Here is a 26,383-nt window from a genome sequence, read left to right on the forward strand (position 1 = left end):
TGAAACCTCATCAAAAGGAAGTATTTTGTATACAAAAAAAGGGGTGTCGAAAATGACAGCCAGAATTCTCCAACCCCCTAGGGATAGCAATAGCCCACAAACCCATAGGCACACTCCATCAGGAATTATCCAGAAGAAGACAAGATGGAGAAGGATGAAAGAAACAATATAATTTACAAAATTAACTGTAACAATTGCAACCAATTCTACATGGGACAAACTTCACATCGATTAAAAACCAGAATACACGAACACCAGCTGGCAGCCAAAACAGCATCGATTTGATTGGAGCAATGCAAGAATCATTGGCCACGCTACTACCTGCCGCGCACATTGAGTTCATCGAGGCCTGGCATTCCACAAGTCATTCCATCAACAGACACATCGACTACAACCAGCCTATGGACTCCTCAGAATTCAAATCAACCGCACAACCAACCAGTGACGGCACTACCCTCAACCAACCCATGCAACCCGTCCAACCAGCACTTCATCTCCCAGTGACCCTCACCTGACCTGACCTCCCTATCACAAGACCCTCATTTGACACACCCACACCTGACCCAGCACAAGACCCTCACCTGATGTGACCACCCCATCACAAAACCTACTGACCAGTGGTGGGTTTCAAAATTTTTTACTACTGGTTCTGTGGGTGTGGCTTGGTGGGCGTGGCTTGGTAGGCATGGCAGGCGAAGGATTCTGTAAAATCTCCATTCCCACCCCACTCCAGGGGAAGGATACTGCAAAATCCCCATTTCCTCCTGATCAGCTGGGACTTGGGAGGCAGAGAATAGATGGGGGCGGGGCCAGTCAGAATTTTTACTACCGGTTCTCTGAACTACTCAAAATTTCCGCTACCGGTTCTCCAGAACTGGTCAGAACCTGCTGAAACCCACCTCTGCTACTAACCACACAAAGCCTTTATAAGCAGAAGAACACAGACACAGACATTCCCTAAACTCCGCTGAAGATGTTACCTAGCCTGGTAACAAAACATTTGGAAACCAACTCACAAGCTCAGAGAATGAACCTTCACCCTCATCTTACACCCGAGCTACAGATATTCGCCACTGTTGCAAAAAAATAAATCTCACATCCTATCTGTTTAAAATATTATTTGAGGAATCCACTGGATATGAAATATTGCTTTCTAATTAATTTCATTCTTCAATCATAAGAACTGTGTTTTACTTTAAATGGACTGAAGTGGTAATTTGTAAAGAACTCAAAAAGGGAAGAGAAAAGGACATGATTTAGTATGCCTCTATTTGTCTTCATAAAACTTTCCAAATCAGTTCATAATTTAAAATCTAACATATATCATTGAATTGCAATACCACAGAGCCTTCTCTGCTAGCAGTAAAATTTTGTGCACATAGATATGGTTGTTTTTGAGTTTTTTGAGTCTTGAACATTTCAGTGATTATTTTCATTTTAAACACACTTTACAAAGAATCTTTGTTTCTCTGTTGTAGAAAGGGTAAGATAGAGGTGAATATGGGGGAAGCACAGATAATATCTAGTGCTGTTTTGTCAGCTGAAGATAAAGATACTCCTCGGGAACAAATTTATTATCTATTTGAGAGAGTTCCAGAAAATGGACATCTTCAGCTCAAGGTTAGTTTTTACTTTTCAACAAAACCAAACGAAGTGTTGGAAAAAGAGATTCTAATCTTGGTTAAGAATGGGAGAGAGAATGTAATCCTTCTGTTTCTTAAATATCTCTCATGGGTGGATTTTTCATATAATCCATGGATTATAGTTCAGTGGTGAAATTCAGCCAGTTCTTTTTTTTTTTTTTCAATTTTATTTTTTCATAACAATTGTACATATTCAACAGAACTGTGACATTATTGTATATTTCGGATCCACCTTCCATATAATTTCTATATACATTATATACATCTAATCATCAATAGCCTTATATATATTTTGTTTTCTATTTCTATTGATTGTCCATGTGTACCAATTTTCCCAGACCGCATAGTATTCAGCTGGTTCTATCCGGCTCAGGTGAGCCGGTAGAGCCGGTGGCAGGAGGCTCCACCCACCCACCCGGATGTCATCACATCCCATTTCTGACCCTCCACACATGCGCAGAAGTCTCTGCGCATGTGTGGAGAAGGCGCATGTGAGTGTAGCGAGCACCCGTGCGCACTCACATTTGCGAACCAGTAGCGAAGGTAAGTGAATGTCACCCCTGGAAGGGTTCCCTGTTTATATCCGGAACTTGAGTATGAGATAATGTTGAAAATCCATCACAGCTTTCTCATCATTTTATTTATGATCAAAATGCTTCTAATGTTGAATCTGAATAATGTCGTACACTGCCAAAGAATGTGGCCCGTTTTCTCAACCAAAACTATTCTAAGAGTTTCAGTTCAAACATTCAGGAGAGGCTCTGACCTGGAGCCACTTCAGTCTAGGAGGCACAGCAGTTGTTGTGGCCAGGACAAGCATGGTAGCTGTTTTATATAGAAGGGAAGTATAAGGCACCCTGTTTTAGTTAGGGGGAAGCGGGAAGTCTTAGAAAAGCAACGAAAACTTGGCAGCCAATGATATTACAGTTGCAGCTTGACTTGTACCTTAGTTTTATATTACTCCAGTTACCTGCCTACAGATGTGCACAGGGTTGAGTCATCATTATTTTGTATGCCTTTGAGACAAATTGTGTTTATTAAAAGGAAAAAATTGCCTTTTTCTGCCTTCCAACTCCTTAGCAGAAGTAGAGATTATAGTTTACCCTTCCATCCTTACTACATTTTTGACTTGGTTTCACAACTTGATTGTACATAGCAGCAATCCCATAGTCAGTTTCACAATGCTTATTGAACTGTACAGCAGGTTTAGCAAGCATTTCTGTAACTTATGTCCTACAAATGGATTTCTTAATGCTGCCACTTTGATTTGAATGGTAGTCACCAATTATAAAAACTAGACCTGTATAAGGCAGTTGGGGGGAAAGTGGATTTTTGAGAAAATTTAAGTAGCCAGGGGATGAGCGTGTGTTTTGTGTGGTGACTGACTTGTTGATGGGATGAATACCAGGTTAAAGAAGATTGGATTTTGTTTTAGAACTTGTGTTCAGTAGTAAAATATTTTTAACAGCTGCATCAGTAATTTAATACCAGAGCTATTAGGAGATGAAGACTACTTCAGCTTCAATTGCAACAATACACGAGCACAAAATAGATTTAACCTTAATGTTAACCGCTCCAATCTTGATTGCAGAAAATACGACTTCAGTAACAGAGTTGTTAATGCTTGGAATACACTACCTGACTCTGTGGTCTCTTCCCAAAATCCCCAAAGCTTCAACCAAAAACTGTCTACTATTGACCTCACCCCATTTCTAAGAGGTCTGTAAGGGGCGTGCATAAGAGCACAAGCGTGCCTACCGTTCCTGTCCTATTGTTTCCCTCTATTATATCCAATTAATATAGTTATTACATATTCATACTTATATATATGCTTATATATCGTATAGTTATTACATGCTTATGCTTATATATACTGTGTGACAAAAATAAATAAATAAAATAAAAATAAAATGGACAGTATATAAATGTTAATAATAATACTCTAATCATGATGATGATGACAATGATGATAATAATAATAATAATAATAATAATAATAATAATAATAATAATAATAATAATAATAATAATAATAAATATAATATCTCAAAGTCATGATATAATTTTCTCTCCTAGGTAGGTCATGATTGGGTGACATTGTACAAAGGAATGAATTGCACCCAGGAGAATATAGACGTGAATGCTGTGAGGTATATACACACTGGAACTCTTGGATCAAACAATGAAGACAGCTTCTCCTTTCATCTTTGGGATGGAAGCAACAGATCTCCAGAAATGGTTTTTCCTGTTGCTATTAAGGGTGTGGAAAAGGGTAATTTTATTTTAGATCTTCACATAATATATGCAAAACTGACTAAGAGATGATCATCTTGGATATAGAAGATGGGAGTTGAAGTGTAGTACATCTGGATGCTCTCCAGTGGGAAAAGCTAATACATATCTATGTGCAATAAAATTTAGCAGAGTATACACTGTCTTGATTGGAGTGATGCGATGGCCTGGAGGTGGAGCTCTCGCCTCTAGGAGGCTGTGAGTTTGATCCTAAGTAGAGGCTGATGTTTTTCTCTCTGGGCACAATGAGAATAGATCTGCTGAACAAAACTCCGCATTGGCGACAGGAAGGGCATCTGGCCATTAAACACTCTGCTAGCTCCATTCAGTTGCCCAGACTTCACCCCGCAAGGGATTATGGGATCATTAAAAGAAGATGATGATACACTGTCCTGATTGAGGAGGAGAGAGAGGATGTACTCCAAGATATCTAGAAAGCATCAAATTGGAGAAGGCTTGTGCGTATTAATGTGTGGCAGAATATAGCAAATTTTATGCTCTGATGAGGGGGTGATAAAAATTGTAACCTGATTCATGATATTGAGAAAGGCTGATACAAAATATTTGATGATGGTCCATATTTCAAATGTCTTATAGGAAACATTGCAATGTTTATGAGACCTCTCACTGTGTTGATGGGTGACAAAGGTCTCCTGATGACTGATGTCCTCCTTGCGGTTGATGGTACCAAGAAGCCAGAGGAGCTACACTATGTGATTACTTCTCCACCACAGTATGGACAGATAGAATATGTCAGCTATCCTGGAATCCCCATTACAAGTTTCAGCCAAATGGATATAGCAGGGCAGAAAGTCTGCTATGTCCACAGTAATAAAGCATCTTCCTCTAAAGATGCATTCAGGTAAGCAAAGAGTCTTATTTTATGTAAAGTGTATTTAATTAGCAAGTATAATTGGTTAAGCAGCAGAGGACTTTCAGATCTGGGTTGCAAAAATCCCGGCAACTGTTACATAGCAGCAGAGTATGAGTTTTCTGTATCACTTTCCTGCCATCTTTCTATAGCCATGGACAAAGTGATATGTTGGACTAGCAGCTAGTGCCTACCAAACATTTTAGACTACAACTCACACAATCCTTTGCCATAAATTCTGACAACTGAGGTTCATAGGAGCTGGGATTCCAATACTGGAACAAAGTGATGCTTAAGAATATATAAGCTAGCTGCTGAATACTCGTCCTATACTTTATAGGCAGTTCTGCAAATATAGAATAGAATAGAATAGAATAGAATAGAATAGAATAGAATAGAATAGAATAGAATAGAATAGAATAGAATTTTTATTGGCCAAGTGTGATTGGACACACAAGGAATTTGTCTTGGTGCATATGCTCTCAGTATACATAAAAGAAAAGATACCTTCATCAAGGTACAACATTTACAACACAAATGATGGTCATAGGGTACAATTTAACACTTAATGATACAACACTTAATGATAAGCATAGGGTACAAATAAGCAATCAGGAACAATCAATATCAATATAAATCGTAAGGATTACCAGCAACAAAGTTACAGTCATACAGTCATAAGTGGAAAGAGATTGGTGATGAGAACGATGAGAAGATTAATAGTAGTGCAGATTTAGTAAATAGTTTGACAGTGTTGAGGGAATTATTTGTTTAGCAGAGTGATGGCATTCGGGAAAAATGTTCTTGTGTCTAGTTGTTCTGGTGTGCAGTGCTCTATTGCGTCGTTTTGAGGATAGGAGTTGAAACAGTTTATATCCAGGATGTGAGGGATCTGTAAATATTTTCACAGCCCTCTTCTTGATTCGTGCAGTATACAGGTCCTCAATGGAAGGTAGGTTGGTAGTAATTATTTTTTTTGCAGTTCTAATTATCCTCTGAAGTCTGTGTCTTTTTTGTTGGGTTGCAGAACCAAACCAGACACTTATAGAGGTGCAAATGACAGACTCAATAATTCCTCTGTAGAACTGAATCAGCAGCTCCTTGGGCAGTTTGAGCTTACTGAGTTGGCGCAGAAAGAACATTCTTTGTTGTCCTTTTTTGATGATGTTTTTGATGTTAGCTGTCCATTTTAGATCTTGCGATATGATAGAACCTAGAAATTTAAAGAAATATAGAATTCAGCTATTAAAGTGTCACTTCTGCATTGTACCAGTTGCTCTTATTGATGATGTATTTCTGAGCTCAGTTTAAAATATTGCTTTTTCGGCAGACAGCAGCACCAGTCTGGCCTTGGAAGTTAAGCAGGTATTATAAGCTAAACTGGGAACCTGCAAACATCCTGGAAGATGGCAATGGGAAAATCACTTTCATATTGCCGCTAAAGAAAATACATGGCAATACCTGTTAAATTACCATGAGTTAAGTTTAGCTTGAAGGAGAGTTTGTATTGGGGAAAAAAAAAGTTTACAGCCTCAATCTTCAAAAGCTTAAAAGGTGACACCAAGCTGAACCACTTTCATTCATATCGCTTTAAATTAATAATCCAAAACCCTATTTGAATCCCCATCTCTTTACATTGGCAGTCAAAGGATAACAACTTAACAACTATAATCCTATAGCTACCAGACTGATTATCACCCTATATAATGTGTATTTGCTGAAATTCATGTTGGAGGTATTGTCAGTTCATTCACAAAAGAGGAGTATCTTGCATTTATTTTATTTTATTTTATTTTATTTATTTATTTATTTATTTATTTAATCAAATTTTTATACCGCCCTATCTCCCGAAGGACTCAGGGCGGTTTACAGCCCGATAAAAATACAAATATAATACAAAATAAAAACTAATTAAAAAACTTATTTAAATAGGCCAAAATTTAAAATTACAATTAAAATGATAAAACCCCATTAAAATTAAATTTAAAATTGAAATTATAGTCCAGTCCTGCACAAATAAATAGATGTGTTTTAAGCTTGCGGCGGAAGGTTCGAAGGTCAGGAAATTGGGGGAAGTTCATTCCAGAGGGTGGGAGCCCCCACAGAGAAGGCAATGTCATAGTCAGATAGTCCTGTCTAAATTACACTGTGGCTGGCCCAATCCTTTGAGTCTTTTACAAAAATCTTGAAATCATATTATTGTTGATTAGTTTCTCTTAAAAGTTTTACTTGGCTATTAAATGGAATTTGTTTTAGCTTGTGACTGAGCTAAACATTTAAAGTTGTTTTAATTTTACTGCTGCCTTTTATTGGTTATTCATTCTGAGGTTAATTTAAATTTGATGTTCTATTATTGCTACCGGTGTAAGCTATATGGAGTAGTTTGCTATCCTTGAAACCAGCCTATGCTCTTAAGTATATTTAAATGAACAAAGATTAGCTCCACGTGTTAAATAATTCATGAAATGAGCTGTTGAGGGCAAGTGAAATGCACAAATGTTCAAATGTAAATCAAACATGAGTGTAAACGACTTTTAAATATATACTTTGAATGTTTAAAACTGGGGAAGCATTCTTTGGAACATTCATGTTTTTTCTCTATTCCTGCTTCTTATTATTTGCCGCCTTCTAATAAGCATTCTCAGTATTCATCAGCCTTCTTGGCCATACCTAGGTAGCTTAAGTTTGGGTTTTCCTGAGCCTAGACATTGTATGTTTCCTACAGGTCTCTTCCTGTGACCTTTAAGAGCAGCTTTTACTTTCTTCTATACTCTGATGATATGTAAAGAGGTTAAGACTGCTAGCTTCTTATAAGGGCCATTAGGAAAGGAAGGTGACATAAGTATAGAAAAGGAATAAAACTTCTCAAACAATAGTAGCCTTTTTTTTAAACTTCAGAATTGACCGTTGTTAAATGCTATTGCACCTTATACAATTAAGATGACATTTCCAAAATGCTAAAATTGTTTTTACATTGTTGTGAGACATATTTTCATTAACATGCTCTAAGATATTCTAATATATTTGCAATTGTCTATCTCATTACCTAGCTGATTAAAAAGCATGACAGCTAATTAATAAAACAAATCTGTATCGATTAACAGTTTTATATAAGTTTGTTCTTCCCATTTGTGAGTTTTCTCTTTTTAATTAATTGGTGAACCTGCTCTGATCCAGATTCAAAATGCCAATTAAATACCCATTTAATTGAAATAGCAGATATTACATTTGTTTGCTCAAATACCGAAATGGGTTCCATGCTGATCACAGATAGGGATAGATATATGCTTATAGTTAAATTGTAGTGACATATCATCTAGATTATATGCTCAGTTTATTAAAATCCAGGCCAGTTTAATTTTGACAAAATAATTCTAAGGAAAAGAAGATATACGTTCCATTTTAATCACTGTAAATTATGTTCCTGCCTGCTAGAAGTTGGCAAGGTATTTGGTTATACGGTGAAATATAAATACCACGATGGATTATTAAAAACTAAAACACCAAGAGCTGGTGATATTTAATTAAATGGGGGGGGATTAAATGATCAGATTTTTACCGTCCGTTAAGGCACTTTATTCCATCATAAACTTACAGCATTGTCTGTTGCTGCTGGCCTGGAAGAAGGATTTGGCAGTGCTTGTCTGGGACAGATGACTTCAAGTGATTAGCAATCTGACATCAGATGCTGGCAGCAGGATGCTAAAAGAAGATGCTAATGTCCTCCATTTTGACACGGTGGATCAGTTTTGTAATGAGCTGGCACCATAGCTGATTCCATTTTTCTGTCGTAAATACCACGGCAGATGGCAACTTCTGTAGCCAACTCAATTGCCATGAACTCCAAAAGCATGATAATGGTGAAATCAGACCATGCAACTTGCTTTCCCAACTAAACTGGAGAGTTATTTTTCCTAAATCTCATCAGAATTATGTGAAAATTGGCTGTTCCCTATTCCAGGGGGAGACCCGAAGAAGACTTAGCATGAAATAAACAGCATGTGGGGGATAGGAATCCAGCACTTCCCTTCAAAGCTCACAACCTTGTTGTCTCGAATAATCTAGCAATGCATGTTGTTTGGATGGTATTTATTAATCTATCAAAATAGATTTTGCTAGTTCTTCATCTAGTCTCATGTCTAAATTATTCACTAAATCTTCTTCAGTTTGAACCAGTGGTGGGTTTCAAATTTTTTTACTACCGGTTATGTGGGTAGGCTTGGTAGGCGTGGCATTGCTTGGTGGGCATGGCTTGGTGGGCATGGCAGGGAAAGGATACTGTAAAATCTCCATTCCGTCCCCACTCCAGGGGAAGGTAACTGCAAAATCCTCATTTCCTCCAGATCAGATGGGACTCTGGAGGCAGAGAATAGATGAGGGCGGAACCAGTCAGAATTTTTACTACCGATTCTCCGAACTACTCAGAATTTTCACTACCGGTTCCCCAGAACTGGTCAGAACCTGCTGAAACCCACCTCTGGTTTGAACCCAGCAACTTTGTTGACCTTTTCAAAGTAGCAATAATAATTTAATATTAATATTTTTATTCTTCTGGCTGGTTTTAATCCAACAGACATGAAGGTAGCAGAAATTCCAGAGTTTATATAGAGAACTTGTGCAACAGAAATGCATCTCACTAAATGGGATGGTCTTGCGGAATAATATACATTCCTCGAGTTATTATAGGGGCACTTCTGTTTTGCCTTCTTATAGTTTGTAATTTTAAGCAGGAGTTGAAGCAGACCAGAGAAAAAATTTTCATGACATCATTGATATGTCCTTCAAATTTTCTTGGCAGCAATGTCAGGATGGTTTGCTATTTCTCTTTCATGTTTTTGCTTTTTTTTTTTCACTTCTCTTTCTCTGAAGTTCTCATGAAGTTCCTAACCAGGCCTCATCCTGTTTAGTTTTCTAGGCCAAACAAATTTAACCAGTTCCTGTTGTCTTCTGAAACAACTAAGGATACCTTTAATCAGAAGACCATTGTCAGTGAATTAGAACATTTTATCTACTTGGTGTTGAGGTCTTAGCTCTGAAAACCCCAAAATATGCTTATAATCTTTGTTATTCTGGATGAAAATCTGGTGTAACTAAACTGATTACAGAGAATCAGTTTTCCTCTTGGCACAAATATTAGGTCAATGTAGGCAGCTGCTGTTTGATGGCACAGAGCCTACACATAAGTTGGTCAATTCTTAACAGCAGTAAAAGTGCCAGTAGCTTTGATACCAGTATTGCTCCTCTCATCAATAGATTCTGAATTCTATTAATGGAGGCACTAAACTGCAGGCATGTAAACCTAATGTATTAACATATTCCTAACACAGGTGTTCAAGGACAGGCCTTCAGACAAAGAAAGACATTTGAATTATAGTTTTCAAATATTTATCATTTTATGCATAGCTTATGCTTGTGATAAGATGATTTGCTGGCACTTTGATTCTATTGTAGTGAGCTAAATGTACCAGTGAATTTAGAATCAACAACATATCTACAGTAGATTTAGATTTAACACATCTAATGGGTTTTCTTATTTTTGTTGTTATCAAAGTGAAATTTTATTTATTTAAATAAATGTCAATTCTGATTTCTCTTTGTCTTACTGTGGGGAATCTGTTTATTTATTTATAATTGAATTTGTATACCGACCTTCTCCCGAAGGACTCAGGGCAGTTAAAAGCCAGTTTAAAAGACATAATAAATACAAATTAAAAAAACAATAAAATTAATATAATTTGTGGCCAAAATACTAAAAAAGCTAACAATAGTAATAAACTAAAACCCAATTAAAACTACATTTGTTTCATCAAACGTTATTATTTTTAAAAAATCGTTATTATTTTTTAAAAACCTGCACTAAATGTTGTATGCACTTGAATATATATTTCTACAAACCTGTACACTGTACATATGTATGCACCGAATGTACAGTATTTGAAACTTTACAATTTTTTTTGTTTTAAACCATTTTTGTACATTACTGAATATGTGCAGATTTATTATTTTCCTAAAAATACTTTTTCCTACTTTTTTAAAATTGACAAACTGTATTGAAAAATTCTCAAAAGTGTGGATTTTGAATAGGAAGGTTGCAATTCAATATTGGTTGGAAAACATGAAGTTAGGCCAATTTTCATTCAAGTGGGAATGAATACATTTTCTCTGCCCTTACTTGGAACCAGCTTCATAAACAATTAAAGAACTGTTACTTTGTTAGTGCTCAGGAAAGACATTTTGATTTTTCAACAGAGTTTTGGGGATGTTAAATTGGTCAAATACATTGTATAACTAAAAACCAAGAATCAAATGTTTATGACATACCGTAGTTCCATGAATTTTATTTTGAACAGTCAGAAGGCAACCTAATAATATGAAACAATTGCTAAATAAAATATATAATAAAATGTTATAAATAAAATATTTAGTAATTTACCAAAATTATGTCAGAATATTCATGATTGGGAAGACATGGTAACAAGATCAGTCAATGAATAGGCATAACAACTAAGTCAGCCAACTGGGAGCTGAGACAGACTGCAGCCAGGGCGTATCCTAGTCTGCAGCTTCTGATTCTGTGCAGAGAAACGAAATTGAAACCAGTGTGTGTGTTAAGCTCTGAGCTGTACTCTGTGTGTGAACATGTCTGCTGATCTGAGCTGAAGAATCCACTGTTGGTATTGTAAATATACTCAATGTGTTATTATGAATATAAAAGAAGTTAATGAATCCAGCTGATTCAGTTATCTGTGTGTGCTTCTGGATTTGAATTTTGCAAGAAAGTCTGACAAATTATTGGGCAGCGTTGTAGCTCAGCGGTTAAGGCGTCTAGATTAGTTTGCTGGAAAGCCAGCAGCCCAGGCTCACCATGCAATGGAGTGAGTGCCGTTCCTCGCCAACCTAGCAATTCGAAAACATGAAAATGAGGGTAGATAAATAGATACCACTTTGGTAGGAAGATAACAGTGCTCTGTGACATCATGCTGGACACATGTCCGTGGAAATGTCTTTGGATACCACTGGCTCAATGACCTTGAAATGGAGATGAGCACCAATCCCTGTAGTCGGTAATGTCTAGTAGAGTAAAATCTGCAGGAACCCCTTTACCTTAACTAAAATTATTAGTAAAACTTCAAAACCATTGTAGCCCATTTCCACAATTTGTAGTCTGTTTCTAGAGTTGAATTTTGAACATTGTGCCTTTTCAGAGGCCTGAAACGTGCCACAAGAGCCATTCAATCAGAAATTGGGACTTAATTTTTCTCATAGGTAGTAAGAGACAAGCTCTTCAGTAAAGGTGTCTGTTTCATTTCAGTAGATGGTGCAACAAGAACACATGCTGAAGGATGCCTTGCCTCTTTTTGCCAGATTCATCATCAGCAATGGGCTAAGAACTAAACATGGAGAATTTGAGATCATCTTGGAGACAGTGGATCAAGCTTTACCCAGCGTGGTCAAGAACAAGGGCCTGAGACTGTTTGAAGGCAGCACGGCAGTTCTTTCTCCAGATATTCTCCAACTTTCAGACCCAGATACACCACCACAAAATCTTTCTTTTCTCCTAACACAGTTCCCACAATACGGTCAACTCTATAACAGGGAAACTGGATTATGGCAGCAAAACTTCAGCCAACAAGATGTGGACAATCTGAATGTAGCCTACAGACATGGAGGAGGTGGTTCTCAGATGGACAGGTTTTCATTTATGGCAACAGATGGAGTAAATCAAGGATTTCTTGTAAACAACAAGCTGCAAGTAGACCCCTTACCATTTATTATTCAGGCAAGTTCTACATAAATGCCTACATTCATGTACAAACTTAATTCAATACACAGAAAGTATGCAAACATAAGATACATTTGCATTATTTATTTAATAATATTATAATGCAGCCTGAAGCAGTCAAGGGATACCAAGACTGAGTATGCTTATGTTTAAAATAGAACAAAATTCATTTCAGTATGTTTTCTTTCCAGTTCATGCAGACATCCAGTTCATGCAGAACCTTCAAATATAAATTGGATTACGTGTGCCTGGTTCTCTATATGATATGAAGTCCAGTTCACAGCATGGATGTTGATTTTGATTATACAAGTGTTCATTTCCACAAAGTAGAAGTTACACATTACTTTCATTACAATCTAATCTTTGACCATTAATAGAAATTATTTTTTTTCCTTACAGGTGGATAGTCCAGCAAACACAGCCCCAGAAATTATTCATCTTCATGCAGTTTCAGATGTGGAACTTTTGCACAATGGCAACTATGGAATTTACATTACAACGCGGTCCTTGAAAGCATCAGATTGTGATACTGAAGATGATCAAATTGTTTTTAAAATTGTACGAGGACCTCAGTATGGTTACTTGCAAAATATAACAACAGGTATTGTGTCCTAATAACCTTGTGTCCTAACCTGCCTTATGTAACATATCTTATCGGTATTACAGCTTATGTTTCATTAAGGATGTAAGATTTTAAAAATATATTTTTTCCACCTTTATTTTTTCTATATAAATAACTCAAGGTGGCGAACATACACAGTGCTGTTTTTTCATCCTACTTTATTGTCCCCACAACAACAATTCTGGAAGGTGTGCAGGGCTGCGAGAGAGTGACTAGCCCAAAGTCACCCAACCATCTTTCATGCCTAAAGTGGGACTAGAACTCTCAGTCTACTGGTTTCCAGCCTGGTACCTTAACCACTGGACCTAACTGGCTACCTTATTCCTTCCCAGAAGATTGACACTATTTTCCTTCCCAGAAGGGTAGTCTTACTGTGACTAATTAAAAATCATTTCACCATTCTTCCAGTTCTTTTTACATAACTGATGTATTGTGAGAAGAAGAAAGACAGAGGATGCCTGGGAAAAGTTAGAATTGGAGGATTGCTTCTGGATGCCAATGACATTCTTCGAATGAGTAGTAATATCACTATAAAAGCCAAGTGTGGGATTGCTCATTGCAGATTTTGTTATGGAAAAATTAGACAACTTTGGCAATAAAATATAGTTGAGATTCTACAGAAACATATAGCTCCAAGCTGTGCATCTATTTAGATTTTAAAAAATAATTGGTAGCCTTTTTTTCCCTCTATGGCTCTGTCCTATTTTGTAAATTGATGATATGTCTTATAAATTAGAGCCGATTTCTCCTACATGCTTGCTTTTCCCCATTGATTCTCCTGGTCCCCTTGCTGTTGCGTATTTGTTGTTCATGTTTACTGGAAAGAACCTCCTTTGCCAGCAGCGGTGGTAGCACTGGCAATGGGATTGGTGGAGATCCACTAGAAGCAAAGAGGCAAATCTGGGAAGGCAGGACAGATTTGATCATAACAGTTCCTACTTCTGCCAGGCTGAGCAATCAAAGGGTTCCTGCCTTTCTGGGCTCTGTACAGAAATGTACAAAGTTTGGGGAAACTTGGTCAATTCCTTGGGAACTATTTTGAGAGGTCTTGCAAAAGTCTGTCTACAGGTAGTCCTCAGTTAAAGAGCAACAGCAACAGTTCAAAGTTACGACAATGCCAAACGAGCAGTACTTATAACTGCTCCTCATATTTTTGCCCATCCCAAGTACCTCTGCAATTAACATGATTATGATCCAAGTGATCGGCAACCAGATTGGACTTATAATGGTTGCAGTATCCCGTGATCATGTGATTGCCATTTGTGACTTTTTCTGCTAGCCTCTCACAAGCAAAGTTAACAGAGAAGCTGGCAGAGAAGGCTGCATGACATCCCTGTAAGTTGCTCCCGTCCCCATTGTTTGTGTACCCTCCCACCTCCAGCAGCAGCCCCCCCCCCAGTCTGGCTATGCTTGTACTGGGGTGTAGCAGCCTTCTATACACCCTACCATTCTTGGCAGCAGTCATTCCTGCTCTGGCAGTGGTCTTGCTAGTTTGAGACAGCTGTTTTTCATCCTACTTTATTGTCCCCACAACAACAATTCTGGAAGGTGTGCAGGGCTGCGAGAGTGACTAGCCCAAAGTCACCCAACCATCTTTCATGCCTAAAGTGGGACTAGAACTCTCAGTCTACTGGTTTCCAGCCTGGTACCTTAACCACTGGACCTAACTGGCTACCTTATTCCTTCCCAGAAGATTGACACTATTTTCCTTCCCAGAAGGGTAGTCTTACTGTGACTAATTAAAAATCATTTCACCATTCTTCCAGTTCTTTTTACATAACTGATGTATTGTGAGAAGAAGAAAGACAGAGGATGCCTGGGAAAAGTTAGAATTGGAGGATTGCTTCTGGATGCCAATGACATTCTTCGAATGAGTAGTAATATCACTATAAAAGCCAAGTGTGGGATTGCTCATTGCAGATTTTGTTATGGAAAAATTAGACAACTTTGGCAATAAAATATAGTTGAGATTCTACAGAAACATATAGCTCCAAGCTGTGCATCTATTTAGATTTTAAAAAATAATTGGTAGCCTTTTTTTCCCTCTATGGCTCTGTCCTATTTTGTAAATTGATGATATGTCTTATAAATTAGAGCCGATTTCTCCTACATGCTTGCTTTTCCCCATTGATTCTCCTGGTCCCCTTGCTGTTGCGTATTTGTTGTTCATGTTTACTGGAAAGAACCTCCTTTGCCAGCAGCGGTGGTAGCACTGGCAATGGGATTGGTGGAGATCCACTAGAAGCAAAGAGGCAAATCTGGGAAGGCAGGACAGATTTGATCATAACAGTTCCTACTTCTGCCAGGCTGAGCAATCAAAGGGTTCCTGCCTTTCTGGGCTCTGTACAGAAATGTACAAAGTTTGGGGAAACTTGGTCAATTCCTTGGGAACTATTTTGAGAGGTCTTGCAAAAGTCTGTCTACAGGTAGTCCTCAGTTAAAGAGCAACAGCAACAGTTCAAAGTTACGACAATGCCAAACGAGCAGTACTTATAACTGCTCCTCATATTTTTGCCCATCCCAAGTACCTCTGCAATTAACATGATTATGATCCAAGTGATCGGCAACCAGATTGGACTTATAATGGTTGCAGTATCCCGTGATCATGTGATTGCCATTTGTGACTTTTTCTGCTAGCCTCTCACAAGCAAAGTTAACAGAGAAGCTGGCAGAGAAGGCTGCATGACATCCCTGTAAGTTGCTCCCGTCCCCATTGTTTGTGTACCCTCCCACCTCCAGCAGCAGCCCCCCCCCCAGTCTGGCTATGCTTGTACTGGGGTGTAGCAGCCTTCTATACACCCTACCATTCTTGGCAGCAGTCATTCCTGCTCTGGCAGTGGTCTTGCTAGTTTGAGACAGCTGTTTTCATGCCTTCCTGCCATTCAGAGCACCTTGTGCTGGGTTATGGCAACAGCTTGCATGCCCTCTCCTCTGGAGTGCTGATCCTGCATCTCACACATTTGCGGTTCACCATAGCAGCCACGTACCTGCCCACCAGCCTGAGATTTGCAACTACCTCCTGGCTTCCCTGTTGACTTTGCTTATAGAAAACCATGAGGAGGTCCATGCTTAATGTCCCAGCATCCTCACTTAATGACAGCAATAAGAACTGCTGTTACTGAGCAATGTGGTCACATGATATCATGCTTTATGACCGCATGGCTTAACAATGGAAACTCCAATTGCCATTATTAATTGCATCACACTGCACACCAGAACAACTAAACACAAGAACAGTTTTTTCCCGAATGCCATCACTCTGCTAAACAAATAATTCCTTCAATACTGTCAAACTATTTACTAAATCTGTACTACTATTAATCTGTTCATCGTTCCCATCACCCATCTCCTTCCACTTATGATGGTAACTTTGTTGCTTGTATCCTTACGATTTATACTGTAATTGATTGTTTCCTGATTGCTTAATTGTAGCCTATGACTATCATTAAGTGTTGTATCATTAAGTGTTAAATTTGTACCCTATGATGATCATTAAGTGTTGTAAGTGTTGTACCTTGATGTAGGTATCTTTTATGTACAATGAGAGCATATGCACCAAGACAAATTCCTTGTGTGTCCAATCACACTTGGCCAATAAAAATTCTATTCTATTCTATTCTATTCTATTCTATTCTATTCTATTCTATTCTATTCTATTCTATTCTATTCTATTCTATTCTATTAACTGAGGACTACCTGTATTCCCAAACACTTACATGAATTTTCTGGAATGGATCATTCATAAATTTGAATTACATACCTCAAAATTGGATGATGGCTATACGGGATTAAACATGCTACCCTTGCTCTGTGCTGGAGGAAACAAAGCATGATGTGAATTGTACAACTGCGTATATAGGGAGTATACCAGGAGATTTTTTGGTGTTTTGAGACAAAACATCTAGGCTAACTCCTTCCAATTTGAAAAGTAATTGAAAAACTGATCAAACCATTTAAGCCATTATTTTCTGCCATTGACATTAAATTAACAATACAACCCCCATCCTACCTAGTGAACTGTATTTCTTTCTTGATACATTGGTAGCCACACCACATTTTTCAGTGATTTTTCAATTACCCAACCAAATAACAATTGATCTCTGGCTTATCTCTAAAAAATGACTACCCCACAGTTGCTCAAACTGTGGAAGCCTATGTTCCGTAAGTGTGTGGGGGGTGGGAAAGCAATTTTCTATCAGTACACGTTAATTTTTTGATCATGGTCTCTGGGATTTGTTTTGATTTTTGTCTTTTAATTAGCAGTTTCCATAGCTTGAAAATGTTTGATAAACAATATGACTTTTGTAACAGAATCATCAGTGCTTGGAATACTTTACCTGACTGTGGTCTCTTCCCACAATCCCAAAAGCTTTAACCAAAAACTTTCTAATATTGACCTCACCCCATTCCTAAGAGGACCATAAGGGGCGTGCATAAGAGCACAAACGTGTCTACCGTTCCTGTCCTATTGTATTTCTCTTTCTTCTTCCTATATATATATATATGCTTATACCTCCTAATATTTACTCATATATATGTTTATATACTATATAATCTTTTTATATGATACTTATATATATTCTTGTGACAAATAAATAAATAAATAAATAAATAAATAAATAGATAGATAGATAGATAGATAGATAGATAGATAGATAGATAGATAGATAGATAGATAAACATGGACACAACCTTTTTTAAAGAACAGTTTGATTTTTTTCTATAATCTTCTTTATTTTATCAGGAGAAATTATTCAAGAACAATTCAACCAGAAAGATTTAAATAGCAAAATAATATTTTATGTCATTGATCCTTACTGGGAGGAGAATTCAGATGATCTGGAATTTCAGGTTACGGATCCTGAAGGACATACTGCCCTCCCCCAAATGTAAGTTAAGATTTCCTTTCTCTAAATGCTTATGTCATTCCCAATAATTGCTGCTTGCTTCCTTAAGACAGACCCCATATGAACACCTTTGAAATAAAGTAATGGAATTGCTGGGCCTTATGGGTTTATACTGCAAAATCCACTACCAAAGCAGTGTCTTTTTTTAAAAAAATCTGCCATTGTTTCATTGAAAGAAAGCTTTTTGTCCAGGAAATTGCTGCCATGTTGACTCTTAAATGATAGTAATAGTTCAAATACATTTAGATTTCACAGTGCACCCATATGCTTTTCCTGGGTTTACCCACTGCATTAAGGCATAATGTTGTTCACTTGGTTTGGCTTAATGCAATGTGAGCCTAGCGGTTGGGTTTATGGCTTAATGGGATATATGAATTTAATCATTATCCTTAGTCATAAAGTTAGGCAAAGCTAAGAAATTGCCTTGTTGAAGATATCCTGGCAGAGGGGAAATTCAGGCTGAGAAGTTCCTGTTGCACAGATAAGGTGTATCTGCCCTGCTAGGTGGCCCCAAATGATGAGTATGGACCACCAACAGCTTCTGGGTTGGCAGCAGTGGTGAAATCCTCCAAGGTTTGCCACCGGTTCGCTGTGCACGCATGTGCCGTGCATGCCAAACACGTGCTGTGCGCACATGCGCACTACAGGTGCTAGCACACAGCGCAGAAAAAGGAGGCTTAAGAAGGTAAGTAGAACAGGGAGGGGGGAACAGTTGTGCCCTGCGATTTAGATTCACAAAAAAGCAGGATTTCCTGCTTTCTAGCGAATATAAATCGTGCGGCACAGCTGATTGTTGGAAATACCGGTTCCAATGAACCAGTAGCATTTTTTTTTACTACCGGTAAAAAAAAAAGGCTTTTATGACGACCGGTTCGCCTAAGCCGGTACGAACCGGTAGCATTTCACCCCTGGTTGGCAGGAATAAATATTGCTTCCTGCCTACTGAGAATGAGACCTCCACCTATGCTTTCATGATCTGAGTTGAAAGCAGAGTTTTCCAGGCTATGCCACTCAAGTATTGTTCTTCAGTTTGTCTCCTGTGTTTTGTTATAGACAGCCCTCTGCATTTTCATTGGCTATTGCATAGAGACAGGAATGCACTTGGACCTTATTTTCCCAGCTTTTCTTCAGGAAATTCTGCTGCAGCTTCTGTGTTGCAAGTTCTTCTGAGTGGCACAAAGGTCTCTTCCTTCCTCAATTTGTAGGTTGAAAGCTTGGGGTGGGTGGATGTCTCTTTTGCCCCAATCTTAGGAGCTCTCAGGACAATTCATTACCTGAACTCAAAGCAGTCATCTCTTTTTCTCATAAATATGCATTGAATTGGCGAAAAGTAGACACATTTTTAGAGTCTGTTTTCTTAGCGAAGGATTGACAAGCATTGTGCTCATTGTGATGCAGGACAGCACAACATTAATGATGACACTGATAAAAAGCGTTTCTACTTGTTTTGCTGTAAATTAGTCACTAAAGTAAACTTCCATTTGGAAACGGGGAAACCTACCTTTTGATGTGCTTTTCTGACAGCTAGAGGTCACTCTAGTTCTGGGATATTAGCATGTCGCAAATCTATGCAACAATCCTTCGTAAGATTTTTCAAAATGACAAGAGTGTAATTATATTTTGAAAGCTTCCCCAAAACCTGACCTTTTTCTCAACAGTGTTTCAATAACAGCTGTCAGCACATGCTCTGTCTTTTATCTAGCACTAAAATCTGCATACAGCATAAAACAATGTATCCGAAGGTAGAAACAGTATATTTTGGAATGTACCAGTGTCATTTAAAGGTACCTCATTTGCATTCTTCTATTTACAGCAGCAGTGATGGACAAGAGGTAGCCCTGTAATGTTGTTTGAATCTATAGCTCACCTCATTGAATGCATAGAGTGTCTTAACGGGGGTAGCTCAGTTTTAGCTACTCCAAGCATCTGATAAAGCAAGCAGTAGTATTTCACAAAGCCGATACTTTTCAATAAAAAGTAGCAGACTCTTTTTAAAATCCTGCCTAGTGTAACTAGTTTTCTTTCATTATTCTTTTTTGGCTTGTTAGCGTTTCAAATAGTATGGGAAAAGTTCTGTAAGGTGTCACTTTTAATATAATTGGATCAGATTCCTTGGAAGGACAAAATGGGTGGCTTTAACTGAAACCTCTCTGTTGTGTATTTCTTTGCTATTTTGGCTTTGAGCGCAAAAAGGAACACCATGGAATGATAACAGTTGCTTCAGTGCTGTTTTACCTCTTTTCCAGCATTAATTATATTTATTTTTAAATAGAAGGTACTGTGGTACTTTCCCACTGAATTTCCGAAATCCTTCGATTTGCTAGATGTAGAATGGACAAGTGGTTCAGGTTGCAGCCTTAATATGAGGGTAAAAATTGCCTACCTACCCGCCTACCAGCGGCGGGTTTCAAAACCCATCGCTACCAGTTCGCACGTGTGACGCTTATGCACATGCGCAGAAGCGTCCAGGCAGGTGGGTGGAGCCTCCCGCCACTGCTGCTACCGGTTCGTCCGATCCAGGGTGAACCGGTAGCAACCCACCACTGCTACCTACCTCTCTCTCTTTCTCTCTCCCTCCCTCCCTCCATGTTTGTTATGTAGCATTCTCGTATTAGGGCGTGAAGGCCTGTTGGCTTTCCCTTGGCTTTCTGCAGTCTGCTGAGTACTTCATTAGAGAGAAGGCAATGTCACTTTGAGAAGGGAGGTTAATGACATTGGGTCTTTGCCCAAGGGCTGATTGTTGCTGCCATAAAGTCTACAGCCAGTAGATTTCATTTAATGAGGATACTTAAATATAATATGTATCTCCATCATCTGAATTCTGTCCTTAGTCAAAAAAAGCAAAATCCAATAAAAATGAGATATTGATTTATTTTTTGCTGTTTTCTTCGTATGATCATGTTGTGTGATAGATTAGAATTAAATCACATTGACAGTTGTCCAGTGTAAATGCCTATGGAGATTCTCAGTCACCCGGGTCATGGTTGTCCCAAAGGTGCTTTTTTTTGGTTTTTTTACAGAATTGTAGTTGTTCTTGCAGAATTGTAGACATTATTAAATGAAATTATAGATGGGAACAGAAGAAGAATTATTTTGTAACTTTAAAAAAGAAAAATGAAACTCACTGAGCACACCCTATTCCTCTGCTCTTTGTCCTCTATCTCCATCTTACTGGATTTTTACCCCACTGTTATTGCTTTATACAATAAGTACCAGTAACTCAAGGCCATGAACATACCATAAAGCTCCTTCTTCCTATTTTTCACCATGACAACAAGCTTGTGTGGTGGGTTGGACTGAAAGTGAGTGATTGGCCCAAAATCACCTAGCTGGCTTTCATTCCTAAGGTGGGACTAGAACTCACAGTCTCCTAGTTTCTAGACCAGTGGTAGTCAACCTGGTCCCTACCACCCACTAATGGGCGTTCCAGCTTTCATGGTGGGCGGTAGGGCTTTTGTCCAATACTGAAGCACTTTCCTTTTTTTTAATTTAATTGACTTTAAAAAAAAATTCATAGCATTATTTAAAAACATTTTCATTCAGTTTTCATAAAATTCCCCGTGACAATTTAAATTTGTATCGTCCGCGCATAAGTTTAGTTCACGTTTCGTAAGTGAAACTAAATGGCACTATAGTGTGACCGCAAACAAAATAGCCTCGTCCCAGAATAGCTCGTGAATCTCCCCCCGAACCGGTGGGCGGTTAGAAAATTTTACTACTAACAGAGATACAAAAGTGGGCGGTAGGTACAAAAAGGTTGACTACCCCTGTTCTAGACCATCACCTTTACCACTGTACCAAACTGGCTTTTCATTTTGCTCTGTTACTCTCACTGAACCTTTGCCTATTTGTCTTTTGCAATTTCTGTCAAACTAACACCAGATTAAGGAATGCTTGCTAGCTTGTTCCTATTTTCTACTGTATAAACTTGGAAGCCAGAGATCAAATCATTTCTATTTCCATGTGCATTAAACCAATAATAATTAAAAAAAACTTAGAAATAGCTGTCATCAGTCCATGCAAAAGCTCTTTTGCTTTCTACATAGTACATAAAACTACAGATAAAAACCCAAGTGAAGCTTAATTTTGATCAGACCAACTGCTTACCACTCTTAAAAGAACTCTTCTCTTTAAAACAGTGACAAACAGCTAGAAAAAATAAATTTCCATTAACAACAAAGAGACAAACGAGGGAATTTTTTGGGGGGGAGGATTTTTATGAGATTTCCTTGTTATGTTTTCTTCCTCTCTTTTCCAATAGGTTAGAACTAAAATGGTCTAAAATTGAACTGCAGCAAGATGCGTATGAAATGTGTGAAAACGAGGAGGTGCTATCTTTAAAAATCACCCGATCAGGATACAAGGGAGATTCTGCTTTTGTGGCAATGAAGGTAATTCATCACAATGGATATATATGTATTTATGGCACACAAATTAAGGACATGCAAATTAAGAATATGTCTGCTGATTGGGGTATTCTGGGAGTTGAAGTCCAAAAATACCAATGTTTACATTCAAACCATCAGTTATTAATGCTATATCCTTTTTTCCTATTTTGCTTCTAACATCTATTGAATTTGCCATTGAATTCCTCAATGCCTTTTTTTCGTTGCATTGGAATAGCTACATATATTTCTGTAACATAGATGTTGATGGAAAACCACTCATTCTATTATATATTATCATAATTGGATTATAGCCAAGCACATACCTAGCAATGCCTTTTTGCAGTATCTGTATTACTATCACATATACAAGGTAAGACCTGATTTAAAGTGCTCATTCTAGACCTATGCACTTATTCCTAAAACATCCAATATATTACATTTCAGATGCATGTGGATGATTTTAATACTGCTGCCATCAGTGACTAGATTTCCTTTGTAGCTTTTGTGTGTTCATTTCATCTTCTCCTTTAACCTGAGAATCTCATCTTCAGTCATATCCATATAGTTCGTATCTATTTTTGCATAATGTAGACGTGCTTGGCCATTGCCTTCATCTGTATTTAAGTTTCATGTTCTTTGTGTCAGAAAGTTTGGTGCCCTACATCTGCCTTTACCCCATTGTATATTACTCTTAGATTCCCCCCTTCTTTTTTAACATTGGAAAGAGTGACCCTACCACAACCTACTGCTTCCTCTTGCATTTGCGTTAGGATCACTGAAGTAACTCACTGCTCCCACCACATCAAGGTGTTCATTTCTTGGGAGAGTAGAGTCTATTAACCAAATTGCAATACAAAATCTACATCTTGTGTATGTGCATCAATATCCTCACATGCATGTCCAGAGGAACGCAGCTTTGATTGCATGGCTACAATTGCCCTTTGGACTTTTTTGAATTCCATCGCACACACAACTGTTTTTTAGTTTTTATATTTATATATGGGAATCCCTGGTGGGTTAACGGAACCTTTAACTTGCAGCAAATATTGCCATATGCAGATTTCACTCTAAACTAGAGCAAATATTTTCAAAGGCAGAAATTAGGTGGAAGGTTTTTTGATACAAATTTTTATGCCAAAAGGTCTAGTTCACGCTATTAAATGGAATAACCTCATGTTTATAGACAGCTTAACAATATTTTGCTTTTGGCTTTCTTAATAATTCCTTATGTATCCTCCATCTTGTGCATATTCTCTTATACAGAAGCATAGCAGTACAATCCCCCAGGAGCTTCCCCCAGGGCTTCGTCAACTTCCTGACCTCCGAACCTTCCGCCGCGAGCTTAAGACACATCTATTTATTTGCGCAGGGCTAGCCTAGGGTTTTAGTTTTTAAATTTAGTTTTTAATGGGGTTTTATATTATTTTATTCTAGTGATATTTTTAATTCGGCCTAATTAATAAGTTTTTTAATTGTTGTTTTTACCTGTATTATTTGCATGTTTTTATCTGGCTGTGAACCGCCCTGAGTCCTTCGGGAGATAGGGTGGTATAAAAATTCGAATAAATAAATAAATAAAATAAAAATAAAATCGCTGTGGGAATTGAAAAAGATATTTACCAAAGCTGTCTTTTTTGAAATCATGCCCTTAAAGCAAAGGCTTCATTAAGTAAAATGCATTTTTCTCTCCCTGAAGAAACTTAAATACACTAGGGATAATTTTTTACAAATCGAATTTTCAGTACTTTAAATTCCTTTGTTTTTGTTTGTTTTGGCTCTGCTTTATTCCTTCCTTTCATTTGACTGCAGTTCATTTGATTATCTGTCAAAGATAGCTGTTCCTTTTACTTTCACCTGTGTCCCTATTCAAGGATTTAAACTAAAAACATAGTAGAGGGCTAGCTACATTTCAGGCACAGAAGCTGATAATTAGTTAAACCCTAATGGCAGGTATCTGGGACTGGCTATCTGTGGTAAAAGACTCAGAGCTTCTACTTTATAGCTTTGTTTTTCTCTCTTAGGTTAATGAAATGACTGCTTTATCAGGAAAGGATTTCATCCTTCCTCCTTCCAGACTTATTCAGTTTGATCCAGGTGAGCTTTCATCAGTGGTTAAGGTGATGGCCTAAAACGGGAGGCTGTGAATTCTAGTCCTGTCTCAGGCATAAAAGGGTGACTTTGGGCCAATAATTCTCTCAGCCCAACTTACCTCACAAGGTTGTTGTTATGGGAAAAATAGGAGGAGGAAGGAGTATTGGGTTATGTTATCACCTTGAGTTATGTATACAGTGAAAGCAAGAAAGGCAGGATAAAAATCTAATAAAAAATAAAAGAAGGCAATGGATTGACAGATATAAATCAAAACCAAAGCAGACAGAGGTGGTTGGTGTCCTTGTCTGAATTATGAAGTAAAATTCCAAGCTATAATGATGTCAGAATGATAACATGTGCATCATGAAATCATTGAACAAATTGCAGAGTTATGTTCTTGAGACAAGAAATCTGATACAAAAGCATTTTTAATATCATGATACGCAGGCCCTTTCCTCTCCTCTTATCCCTACTGCAGATGCTGTGATGACACTCTTATACTTGACCCCTTGGGCAGTTATTCTGTGACTCAAGCTTAGATTGATAGGTCATCTGTGGTATTTGTCAGACAAAGGTAGCCTGTCCATGATGATAACATTCCATGTGGCTAATTACTGTATAATGGACAGAAAATCGCTCAGAGGTTCAGCAGTTACAAAAAGGCTGTAGTTGGTTTATCTGATAAGATCCAGATATTTGGACTATGACTGCAGAACAATTGAGCCGGCTTCTGTTCCAGAATTCAAAGATCAGGGCATAGCCTTTCAAAGACCCACAGTAATAGGACCAGCATATTTTAAGGCAGAGGTCTCCAACCTTGGCCACTTTAAGACTTGTGGACTTCAACTCCCAGAACTCTGGGAGTTGAAGTCCACAAGTCTTAAAGTTGCCAAGGTTGGAGACCCGTGCTTCAGAGAATACTGGTAGAAAAACTCTCATTTGTAAATAGCTTCAGGTGCTGTCATGTTCTATAAAAGTAAAGTAGATCTATACATTCAGTATATTTATTTCTTTTGCAACGTAAACAGCCTTAGCAACTTTAAGACTTGTGGACTTCAATTCCCAGAGCAAAACTGGCTGAGGAATTCTGGGAGTTGAAGTCCACAAGTCTTAAAGTGACCAAGGTTGGAGACCTCTGTTTTAAGGGACATTTGCTCTCATATGAACTTATCTAATGTTTTGGACCTTCTTTAGAACTTTATTTGGACCTCACAAAATACTGATATAATAGTGCTTTTCTTTCTTCATTTTAATATTACCAGACTTTTTCTATGACTGTTGCTATTAGCAATAGTAATAGCACTTAGACTTATATACCGCCCCATAGCACTATACACCATAAGTCAGCATATTGTCCCCAACAATCTGGGTCCTCATTTTATTGACCTCAGAGAGCTAAGGCTAAGTCAACTTTGAGCCAGTCAGGATCGAACTCCTAGCAGTGAGCAGAATCAGCCTGCAATACTGCATTCTAACCATTGCGCCACCACAGCTCTATTATTATTACTTTAACTTTAAAGAAGTATTTATAACTACATATAAATAAGCACGTCATTTTCAATTAGGTTCATTAAAAAATATCTCATCCTGACAATAGAACAGAAACCCCAAATAAAAGTAACGGATGTGAAAAGACATATAGACACATTTCTTTGCTTTCTTTTGCCTGTGTGCAAAAATAGTTACAGAGTGGCTGAAAATTCCTTCTCTCTTGTGAATTCTCTGTTGGAAATAGGTGTTTGGAATACATCAGTCAAAAAAATGTCACTCTAAAACACTCCTTTCT

General features: G+C 37.8%; 1 protein-coding gene across 1 annotated transcript in view; it reads left to right on the forward strand.

Moving 5' to 3' along the window:
• FREM1 (FRAS1 related extracellular matrix 1) overlaps positions 1-26,383 on the forward strand; it is a 111,998-nt gene that overhangs the window by 70,482 nt on the left and 15,133 nt on the right. Inside the window, exons 22-29 of the mRNA XM_058169048.1 lie at positions 1,479-1,620; positions 3,720-3,915; positions 4,533-4,797; positions 12,172-12,586; positions 12,989-13,190; positions 17,956-18,100; positions 22,380-22,509; positions 24,528-24,600. Of these exons, the coding sequence (XP_058025031.1) occupies positions 1,479-1,620; positions 3,720-3,915; positions 4,533-4,797; positions 12,172-12,586; positions 12,989-13,190; positions 17,956-18,100; positions 22,380-22,509; positions 24,528-24,600 (1,568 nt within the window). The remainder of the gene's footprint in view (positions 1-1,478; positions 1,621-3,719; positions 3,916-4,532; positions 4,798-12,171; positions 12,587-12,988; positions 13,191-17,955; positions 18,101-22,379; positions 22,510-24,527; positions 24,601-26,383) is intronic.

The sequence above is a fragment of the Ahaetulla prasina genome, chromosome 2, assembly GCF_028640845.1.
Source record: "Ahaetulla prasina isolate Xishuangbanna chromosome 2, ASM2864084v1, whole genome shotgun sequence".
NCBI classification, from domain to species: Eukaryota; Metazoa; Chordata; class Lepidosauria; order Squamata; family Colubridae; genus Ahaetulla; species Ahaetulla prasina.